Source organism: Cynoglossus semilaevis, chromosome 9 (genome assembly GCF_000523025.1).
Source record: "Cynoglossus semilaevis isolate Cse_v1.0 chromosome 9, Cse_v1.0, whole genome shotgun sequence".
NCBI classification, from domain to species: Eukaryota; Metazoa; Chordata; class Actinopteri; order Pleuronectiformes; family Cynoglossidae; genus Cynoglossus; species Cynoglossus semilaevis.
In genome coordinates, this window is record NC_024315.1 from 5,647,694 (window position 1) to 5,658,847 (window position 11,154).

An 11,154-nucleotide genomic window follows, 5' to 3' on the forward strand; every position below is an offset into this window, starting at 1 on the left:
TTTTGTGTATGTGTGGGTGTGCCTGATTAAAACAACGACCCTCACTGTGGGGTTGATGAAAATTTATATTATGTGTAATCAGGCTATTCATTATGATGTTGAACGTATCTGAATAACATCATAATTTCCTGATATCAGGCCGATAGTTATTGTGCAAATGACACTGAAAAGAAAACAACTTTAAAAAATAAAAAAAATAAAAAATACCTTATTGTTCCATGGTATTTTAATGTATTTATTAGTATTTCAATTAACACCTTAATCACATAATTAACCTGTGAAATTATCTGAATACATTTTAACTCCAATAGTTCACCCGTCCATCCACCTATTGGTCCGTCAATATACATGTTATTTGAACACGCTGCAAGAAATTGTTTTTCGATTTTCTGAAGCACTTAGAGCTTGACGTACCATTACAACACCCAGCATGCATTTGTGGTGACTTCACCTTCTCGTCACAGCTTGTGTCAGACCAGCATCACCGAGAGCAGGACAGTAAATAAGTCTATGGCTGACACATTGACTGACACAACTGTGAAATGGATTTGGAGGGAGACTACGGACTGATTTATACAGTTGAGAACAACGTGACACCAAAGTCATGAAATCAACTCTTGACATTGTACAAGCCACAGCCACAGTTGTGTTGTTATGCCTAAAATACAAAAAAAAAAACATTTTCTATATCAATAAGTTCATCATTTGGATCAGTCACAAATAAAACAGGAGTGAAACAGTGACATCTACCTGCTGGCATTTGTCTTTTCTGTTTCTGTTATCATGATTAATTATTTTCAATCCTACTCTTGTCGTTGAAAATTGTAGTCTTTTGATAGCCCTATATACATGTATTAAATTTCCAGATGAACCAGCGTAACAAAGATGAACAAAACGATGAACTGGCAAATTGACATTTAGCTCTGTACATCCTAGAAAAGTTGTGAATGACATTAACGAATCTTCCCTGATTTATCTCCTGCCCAGGAGTTGTATGAGGATTGTCAGAAGCTCAGACAGGAAGTGTCCCAGCTTGCTGCCAATATGGAGGATAACGACAGCATCTTAGGTAAGATAAATGTCATTTGGTCTCTAGCTGATGGTGTGCTCTCCTTCAATGGCTCATTAAGGCCCAGTGTGGTGAATGTAATGAACCCCTGCTTTATTTGATACAAAGCTTAAATGCACCTCTTAGGAGACATCCTGCAGGCCAGTGATGACCTGTCACATGTCATTAGTTCGTATGAAAAGATGAAAAGGAGAGGACAGACGGAGGGAGAGACCATAGAAACACACTTCACATCAGGTAAACACCAGGATTTTTTAGTATAATCCATATAAACCTTGATGTTCAGCATGTTCCATGTTCTGCATCAATTCAGAAATATTTCTTGGCTTTCAAAATGTAATCATTCATCACATTAATTTGTGGAATTATACCAATTAATTGTCTGACACATGGTTAAAAAGATAAATTACCTCACCAAACAGCCAGACAACTCCAGTCTTTGATGCTCTTCTACACCAGGTCCTTCTATAGAACTGTTCTGCATCTGTAAAACTACTGTCTGATCAGCTGTGGGCACCTTAAAACTTTTTTCTATTTTCTCCAAAAGCCTTTTAGCATCTGATTCTTCACTAATGTGTCATCGTTTAATTTGTAGTTTTGGATTTCATCTCATCAATTTAAATTTTTCTAGTCTTACTCTAATCTCTTTTTAGCAACAGCGCCTCTGCTAACAAGTTCCTCAGTTTATCACGTCCTGTTAAAAGAAGAATGTATTCCCTCAAATTAAGAGATCAGGAGACAGAGTTCAAGATGTCACACAGATTTGATCATAGAGGATGGAGCAGTTACAGAGCAACATTCCTCCTAAAATTCCTCCAAACTGGTGACTGGTGACATTGTTGACCTACTTAAATAAACTGCCCTCTGAGGACAATGAGACATTGAACTCCACTAGGATGCACATGCATACACTTCCTAACCAGTGTGCAGCTGCTGGTGGTGAAAAGCAGTTACAAACACTGGGGTTCCTGAGTCAGCAAGTCCAGCACTTGAAGTACGTATTTGAATTTCAACCTGATGCCCACCATGGTATAAGATAGATCCATGGACTAAAGTATTGGAGGACACATTTAGTGTCACTATTACAGTAGTGCACTAAGTACACTGTATATATATGTGTGTGTGTGTGTGTGTGTTTTGTCTTCACTTGACAGCCACAGGTAGCAGGAACCAGTCCAGATCTTTGATTGACTTGGTGGATCGTGATGTTCCGTTCTCATCAGAGAAACTACCCCAGATTGCCCCCATGGTTTTTCCAGACACCATGTTGCTTGGATTCCCTACTGCTGCTCCTGCTGATGTCGAGTCTCACTCTAAAAAGAACATTTCAAACTCTGCAGCGCTCAGTCTGCTTGATCAAGATCTACTTTCCTTAGGTATTTTTCTGATTAATTATAACATCGATTTGAGAACATGCAAATACCACCTACTGTACTTTGATTTGTCTTTTTTTTTTTTTGCAGGCCTTAATGATCCAGTTGTGAGTACACCACAGGAAAACAAAGGAAGCATATTTTTGCCCTCTTTCCAGGTATTTAAAGTTAGATATGCATTTTTAATTCTTAAGTTACATATTGGTAAAATTCATATTTTATTTTTCCCCAGAATCCCAAACAGGATTTGCATCTTTTTGAGTCCTCTCTACCTTCAGTTTCTACACCTTTAACTTATGCAAAGCATCCAGAGGCTTTTCAACCACTCCCCACAGCTGCTCCATCCTCAATCTTCTCTGAACCTGTCTTTGCCACTCCACCAGTTTACACAGAGTCAATCACAGCATCATCAGTGAGGTTGCCACAGCCTCTTAGATCAGCGTTAACCACTCCAGCCCAGACTCCTCTTCCACAGTCACGCGGTGTGGCCATGCCTGCTTCGACAGCAACCAACCACCTTCTCCAAAGTGCATCTTCAATGAGAACTCCACATTCTCTATCAACCAGCGTCAACAACAACAGTCTGCAGGACCATGTCCTGCTAGATCTGGACCGTCCAAAAAAGTGAGTGAGTGAACCAAAGGAAGGAATATAGATGGAGCACTAAGACCATGATCTGGTAACAAATAATATGTTTGATGTTGAATCAGGATTTTTACCAGTTTGATGAATGTGATTGTCTGGTGTTTTCAGCATCGCTCTGAACTGTGAGGTTGTAAACACCACCAGCCCTTTTTCTGCTTTAATGAAAGAAAACAAAACAATTTCTCTAATCTGTTTAACCTTGACCAAAATGTAGCTGTTGATGAATAGTTGTTAAGGTTATAATTAAGTGATCTGACTGGGAGAAGATAATAGATTTTGTGGCTGTCTTTTTTAAATACTTTCTAAATGAAAGTAATCTCAACTTAAGAGTGGATTCTTGTTGTTGTTTTTGTTTTTCTGTTTGATTTTGTCTCTGATAATGGTTAAGTTTGGTGCTGCGCTTTTGGGAAACATCAGGTTGCTCAGATTTACATTGTGAAACCTGACTGTGTAGTGTTAGATTTGGAAGCACTACATTTTCTTCCCTCTCTGATTGTTTTTAACACGGATGACTGGAACTGGGTTTTGCAATTATTTGTTTAAACAAGGCAGAAGTTTTCCTGATCATAGTATTCCACAGATGGATGTCAGCAGCCTATCTGTCACCGCTGAGCACATTCTGTTACCATGTCTTTCAGTCCTGCTGTCTTTTCTGCCACATCGTCCTCAATGCTCATTGGAGAGCAGCAAGATAGCATCGACTCCCCACCGGTAAAAATATCTCAGGTAGATGATTGTCGCCAGCTACACTCTCACACCGGCACTCTGGGCCAGGCAAGTCAGAACAAAGCACAGGACGTGTCCCTGGACAATGTCCATGTTTCCTTGGATGCCATACAGCCAAGTAAGTTCAGGGAAAACGTTTATGTGCTTGAATCAGTCATCAAATTTTAGCATTTCCACCTTGGCCAGAGCTGCCGTTTCAGAAACTCTGATTTTGAACTCCTTGTTCTGTTAAGATTTGTACACCTTGTGTTGTGTTTTCTACTCCATCTTTTTTTTTCATCTTTGTGGTCTGTGTTCTGACTCTCAGGTAAAGTGTGTCCAGTGACGGTCTATGACAAAAACGGTGTCCATGTTCTGCTGCATTTCGGCAGGGACTGTCCACCGGGCAGACCTGACGTTTTGGTGATAGTCGCCTCCACGTTTAACACAGCTCCGCAGTCTGTGAGGAGCATTGTTCTGCAGGCAGCGGTGCCAAAGGTAGCAGTGTGGACAAACAGAAACCTGAAAATAGAAAGCTAATCAACATTTGTTGTCATAGCGACCTTGCTTTAATGAAGATTTTCATGAAATTGCTGCAGTTATCTTAGAATTTAACTGTGGTGTTAAAAAAAAGCCCTCAGAAGAGCCATCAATTTGTCAAGACTTGGCTTGATTGACCCAAAATTTAAAATGCAAAAGACACTATAAAGCAGACAGAAGCCACAGCATAAGCCCAGTTAGAGAGATGGGGACGGACAGAAGGATGGAGAGACAGAGAGAGAGAGACAGAAAGAATAAGAGACCCGTTTTTATACTTAATGTCTGTTTTTTTTTTTTTTTATCTCCAGACAATGAAAGTTAAACTGCAGCAACCGTCGGGGACAGAGCTGGCTCCTTTCAATCCAGTCCTTCCTCCGCCTGCCATCACCCAAATCCTCTTGCTTGCTAATCCCCTGAAGGTAATTGTCATTTTATTTTATATAAATACCGTGTCCTTACTAACACCTTCAGTATTTCCCCTAATATGCTGTTTAAATCTTAATTTCCTGTTTTGCAGTTGTTATGATTGTAGATGCTGCTGAGGACATATTTTGGAAAAAATAAAAAAATACCATCACCTTTCAAACTGAAAGTAGCCCATCTTTGTGTTTTGCAGGAAAGGGTTCGGATGAGATACAAACTAACCTTTATTCTGGGCGAGCAGCTTTTCACAGAGGTTGGTGAGGTGAAGGCATTTCCTTCTCCTGACAGATGAGTGGCTCTTCAGCTCAACCTGAACCAATGACCATCAAAGCTCTTTGACACAGCTGATCTTGAGCAATTCAATCATAAGTCCACATGAGTTCATAGGAAATGTAGTTTATCCACAGTCTGAAGTAAGAATGCAATCTGTCTTCATGGAGGATTAGTCTAGTATTGGTCCTCTTCAGTTGAAACACTCTAACCTTCTGGCATTTCACAGCACTTCCCAATGTCCACTCTGTTCCTTATTTGTACCCTCTGCCACAGTAAAACCATTAATCCAACTTTATTACCTAAAATAGTTTTCACTGGCCATGCAGCCCGAGCTTGGTTTCTGTTATATTTATATGCAGTGTTCAATAGGGATGCATTCAGGAAGAATGTTAACAAGTAAACAGGAACAGTCATTCCTCACACAACACATAAGTGAACGGACGACTCGTGATGCATGTTCATTTTTGGTATAAATGCCACCTGAAAAGCTTGGTCACATTGCTTCTAAGTGTAGTTTAGAATATTTGGAAAATGTATAAGGTACAAACATTACATACACATACACAAATTTCAGTTGTTTTGAAAGGAGTTTTTCTGCCAATGATTTCAGGAGCCTGGCAGAACAGAGAGAAAACCAAGGTTAGTAGGCTGCAGTCGTTTGGACATGGAAACACAGTCTACCATTCAAATGACTTTCTGCTGAGAATGTAGTATGAAAAATGTCAACATAGACAAAAACCATGGGACCAGGGCAGACAGAAGCCCTACTGTAGTTGAACAATAATTGTGAATTTCCTCTTGTGGAACTTTACAAATAACAAACAGGCTTCTTTAGTTTTTTTCCCAGCAGCTCCTAGATTTACCACTAGGCTTCTTCTGAATTTCCATAAAGCCAAATGACTTAACTACTTCTTACTTTTTATAATTGTGTTATTCATTTTGGTAGGAGATAATAATACACAACAGTACTCCTGCCACCTAATGTGCATGGTAATAATGTGTCAAACATGCAGACTGATTTGTCAAATGCCTCCTTTATTAAGCTATAAGAGTGGAATCCTAATTTGCTAGTTTATCATATTAAATTAATTTATATAAATAAAACATCAACCTTCTCTCTTGACAGAGAGATTAACTCATCTAAGAGCTGACTTGGCTCTTAAGTAAATGTTATATTTAACCTTTGGACACAGAGAAGTGCCTTTAAATGCACTGGTTGCCAGTACATATGCTGGGAAGGGAAAAGGGAAACATGTTGTATGATAATGGTTCTTTAGCAAATTAGAAAGATATTTTATCAGGAAAATCTTGTTGAAAAAAACATGTTGATGATAAAACTTGGTGTGAAAAAAACATGTTGATGATAAAACTTCATCATCAACATTAACATTTTTTTTCTTACCCTGCATTTATGTACTTTTTCTTTTTTGTCCTGAAGACACAGAATACTTAATATTTTGTGCTATACTTTGTCACGGTGTATAAACTAATGTGTGGTTGATTCAGCGAACTGTGGGGTTTTTGCATTTATATAAGATATTTGAGTCTGTGCCAAAACTATTTAAAACTAATAAATTATTCTGGGAGTAAATACTTGTTATCACTATCCTATAAACAGACAGAGGATGAAAGTGAGCCATATCCATTCGCTGTCAGTGAATAAATTGGAGAAGATTACAAAGCGAGAACTAATTAAAACCTGTGTGGAGTCTGTGAGAGTCTGTTAACAAACTCCACATGAGAAAAACTTTGAAATTTGTTTACACTTGGTCTTGTGTGGTGTAGTTTTTTATTTTAAATTTCGTTTTATTTCTGCATAATAATGTGTATTTGGAAATGTTTAAAAATAATTTTCTCATTAAATAAATAAGTAAATAATAATTAAAAAACATACTGACAAAAATACAACCTGATGACACAAAGGCATAAAAGCCTCATCAAATACTAATTTAATTTATCTTGTCTGCCATGGTAACCTGTACTGGCATTATTAAACGTGAATAAATACAATAAAATGTGATTCACTATGATTTTGTTCATTATTTGGAAAGATGTAAGTCTTCATTCATGTGAAGGAAGTTGGCCACTGCACAGTTATTTCTACTGAAGGTGAATGTGGCGCTAGTTTGCGTGTGTGTTTTCCTCTGACGCAAAGTGGCGCGACAGACAGCGCATCTGCTACGGTGAACAGGCGCAGACGAACACGGCAGCGCAGCAGACATGGCAGACGAAAAACCCAAGGTGAGGAGTTAATTCTATACAGGGAGGGTTAAACCAGCAACGTGCACCCAACTAAGGCGCAGTAATTACCTCCAAACACTGCCATGTGCGACCGGTTTGTCAACAAAGGCATAATTAAATCGTCTCAACATCAGAAAACCGGGCTGCCGCGCCAGCCAGCTAGCGGCGGTAGTTAGCATAATAAGCTAACAACGAAACGGTCCTGTTACCTGTTCCTAAGTATTTCGAATAATAAAAAAAAAAGAAACCGCACGAAAGCTTAACTTTGCCGGGTATGAGTGATAAATACTCAGCTCAGGGTTATGTCAATGTTTCATGTGACGTGTAACGTTTGTAACAAATGCAGAATTGTCGTTAACCTAAATAAGGACGTTGTGTTCATTGTTCACATCTCAAAAGCCATCGAAAGAAAGGAGTTTTGTTCTGATGGAATGATAATAGCGTCCCCATGGCCGTGGTCTCTCAATGAGTGCCTGTGGAAGGAAAAGGGAGCGTTTAAAAAACAAGCACTACTTCCAACACCAGGCCCCTGGGTATGAATAAAACGTGTAGGCCATGGCTTCACTTGGCTAATTGCTAATGCTAGATGTGAACGCTAATGCTGAAGTTGTAATGTTGTTTTTCATAGTTTTTATGAGGGTGCAGAATACTGTATATTTACTCAAACCAAATAGGCAATGCACAAAAAATAATTTTACTAATCAATGAAGTACAAACTACACATCAACTTCTTGGCTGGACTTTCACACAAAACTAATTTGGTCTTTTTAAAGCTGTATTCTATAGGAATTTGAGGATGAACTCTTTATATAAAAGGGCATTGGAAGAAATGTTTAGCAAAAGGCACTAAAGAATTCCCCTTTCACTATGAACAATGTCTAATAACTGAGGTCCATACAAAAAAACTAACAATACAGAACACATTAAAAATATAGTTTTCAATGTTCCTTAGTGACACTGTTATATGTAAGTAGTAAGATAAGTAAAAGGATCAATGTTATAATTTTATAAGCTAGAGAATCTTAATTATTCTGTTAGTTACTTCAAATTTAAGCAAAATGGGGAATGTACGGAGAAATGTTTTTATTTTTTCCAAAGACGATTTGTACTCTGAACTTGCCTTTGTGTTATAGTTTGAGATGGATGTTGAAGTAATTGTCCAGTTGTGGTGAAGAGGAGACTAGATTCAGTGGAAACATCATTTAGGAAGCTGAGACTCACTGGCACTGCTGCCTAGAAATGGGTTGTAGAAGTGCTACCCATGTTGGTTAAGGGGAGTGGTTTCAAAGGTGGGGTCATAAAGCTGTTGTACTGAAAAAATGACATCCTCAAGTATTCTATAGAAAGACATTTTAATAATGTGCCGAATGGGTAAACAGGAGCCTTTGTTTCAAATAGCACCACATACACTTGTCTTTCAGGAAGGAATGAAGACGGAGAACAATGAGCACATCAACCTGAAGGTGGCAGGGCAGGATGGCTCAGTGGTTCAGTTCAAGATCAAAAGGCACACCCCACTCAGCAAACTCATGAAAGCATATTGTGAACGACAGGTGAGTCCATACAGCAGGTGTAATGTATTGGCTTTGGGGGTAAAACACAGAGCAGGTGTAATGTATTGGCTTTGGGGGGAAAACACAGTGACTTACTGAGTCAAAAGCACACAAACTTGATGTCCAGTTTGACAAACTTCATTTAATTAATTTCTGTCAGTAACTCAATCCAAAACCATGAAGTTGGGTCTTGTATATTCCACAGCAAACACTAAGCATACAACGTAAATACCAGCAGAACTGCTTTTGCTCTGTCTTTTATTGATGACCGCTGTCATTGATTCTGAGGACGTGGTTCTGTTTAAGTCGATTTGAAGACAGTGGAGGAATGGTGGACTGTCCATGGTGTACTCTGCCATCGCCTGACAGCTGCTGGCATTTGCTTCAGAAAACCTGACAATTTGTGCAATACTGGGATGTGCTCATGCCTGTTACTGTGTATTCTATAACAGGTTTATATAATGTAATGTCTTCATGCATCAACTTGATATTCTGCTGAAGTTTGGATCATGCTGTGACTTTTTAGTAGCTGTGTCCTCCAGAGATTTAAGTAAATAAATAAATATATCATTCCTTCTTTTCACACAGGGGCTGTCAATGAGGCAAATAAGGTTTCGATTTGATGGTCAACCAATCAATGAATCAGACACACCTTCGCAGGTAAGCAGAAGCTCTTTGAAGTAGGAACTTTGATTAGAAATTACACCAATTGCAGGCTCAGATTTGTGGTTTTCTTTTTGCTATGTGTGATTTGATGATACCGATTTCTGTCGATTTATCTTTTCTTGAATTGGTGACAGTTAACAAAAAGTAAAAGTGTTCTCCAGCACAAAATGTTATTCTCTTAACAAGTAGTTATGAATTATTTCCCAACATAACCCCCCCAACTTATAAACTACCACAAAACAATTATTAAAATAGATAACTTTCTTACCTGTTATTTATCAGTAAGGTTAAACCAACTTTATTCATTAACTGTAGGATAATATATGACTTATTATTATTATTATTATTTAAGTTGTGTTACTGCTTAATACATTGTTTTTGCTCAAATAAGTGGTCCTTCACACACAATCATTTTTTTAATTACACTTTAAAAATGTATGTTTTCCGTACTTGATTTTATTGCAAATTGGATGTTGTTCATGTTCAATGTGTTCCTGTTTAACTGCTACACAACTGATCCTTGGATAACAGCAGCAAAGTGGTACTTTGGTACAGATAATGTTTTATTGTAAATGTGACAAAGGTAAGAGACACTTCAGGTCAGTGGTGAGTCACCTGCTCTGAAGGTTTCTTTTTCATTTGATACTAATAAATGACTTGGACAATGTGTAACTTGTTCGCATTGTATAATATATGAATTAAAAGGTGCACCAGGGCATTGACGACCTCTGATTTTCATTTCGACTAAACAAAGTCAAAGTTATCAGTCAATAAGTAATGTATGATGTCATCACATCGACAGAAGCGGAACTCTGTGCAACACTGAACACGGAACTTTCCATATATTGCTGTAGAAGCTTTTTCCAATGGGGAGAACACAGTAATCAGTCATTCTATCTGACCGGTATCATCTGGTCATGTAGTATTTTTTTCACCTTCATTTTCATTTATTCTGCAATAAATAGGTTTATTGGTTATTGTCCTAGGCCTAGTTACCACCTATTCTACGAAGTGATAATGGCCATTGATCAAAAATATCAGTGCAGATGAAAAGCGCTGGGTTATTTGTTTTGTTCATCCACTAATGACCCCACTCACATGTGACATTTCAACTCTCTTGTCAACAGCTAGAAATGGAGGATGAAGATACGATTGATGTGTTCCAACAGCAGACCGGAGGCTCTTCTCTTTAAAGACTGTTTCCTAAGACTCCCCCTTCTTGCTCCTCATGTTATTGCCCCGTCTTCAAATGCTCATGACCAGTGTTGATACCATCCAGTGGAAAACTCAAATGCTGGACGACAGCAACGCAGTTGGTGTAGATAGTTTTTTTGTTTGTTTGTTTGTTTTTTGTTGTTTTTTTTGGTCTCTCATTCAGATGCTAACATTTCTTAACTGTGCTGTGTAGGCAAACCTATGAGCTGCTCTTTGTCTCATGTGCCCAACAAATCAAACTGTTTGTTTTTCTTCTCTTGATTAACAAGTTTCAGAAGAAACTTTTTGGTCCTTATTTTTGCTTTTATACATATGTCATTGAGGTATTGGTTTAGATTAAATTTTTGTTATGATTCAGGGTGCATTTTAAAATGTATCATCTGTTAAAAATGTAGAATTGGAATAAATTGAGTTTTTCCTTTTTTTAAAACCCTGTCATTGGTTATTTGTT

The 11,154-nt window shown here is 38.0% G+C and overlaps 2 protein-coding genes across 3 annotated transcripts in view; both read left to right on the top strand.

The window, feature by feature from the left end:
* gga3a (golgi associated, gamma adaptin ear containing, ARF binding protein 3a) overlaps window positions 1-6,364 on the top strand; it is a 10,188-nt gene extending 3,824 nt beyond the window's left edge. Inside the window, exons 9-18 of one of the 2 annotated variants that reach the window (XM_025058686.1) lie at window positions 988-1,069; window positions 1,196-1,306; window positions 2,224-2,229; window positions 2,329-2,445; window positions 2,533-2,600; window positions 2,675-3,066; window positions 3,726-3,931; window positions 4,121-4,290; window positions 4,641-4,751; window positions 4,949-6,364. In XM_025058686.1, the coding sequence (XP_024914454.1) occupies window positions 988-1,069; window positions 1,196-1,306; window positions 2,224-2,229; window positions 2,329-2,445; window positions 2,533-2,600; window positions 2,675-3,066; window positions 3,726-3,931; window positions 4,121-4,290; window positions 4,641-4,751; window positions 4,949-5,047 (1,362 nt within the window). In that variant the 3' untranslated portion in view covers window positions 5,048-6,364. Of the gene's footprint in view, window positions 1-987; window positions 1,070-1,195; window positions 1,307-2,223; window positions 2,446-2,532; window positions 2,601-2,674; window positions 3,067-3,725; window positions 3,932-4,120; window positions 4,291-4,640; window positions 4,752-4,948 lie in introns of both variants that reach the window. The other variant, XM_008316741.3, reaches the window with a different exon arrangement.
* Window positions 6,365-7,112: 748 nt separating this feature from the next.
* sumo2a (small ubiquitin like modifier 2a) lies at window positions 7,113-11,080 on the top strand. Its single transcript, XM_008316738.3, has 4 exons — window positions 7,113-7,269; window positions 8,691-8,822; window positions 9,411-9,482; window positions 10,616-11,080. The coding sequence occupies exons 1-4, from the start codon at window positions 7,249-7,251 to the stop codon at window positions 10,679-10,681; spliced, it is 291 nt and encodes a 96-aa protein (XP_008314960.1). The 5' UTR covers window positions 7,113-7,248; the 3' UTR covers window positions 10,682-11,080.
* Window positions 11,081-11,154: the final 74 nt, after the last annotated feature.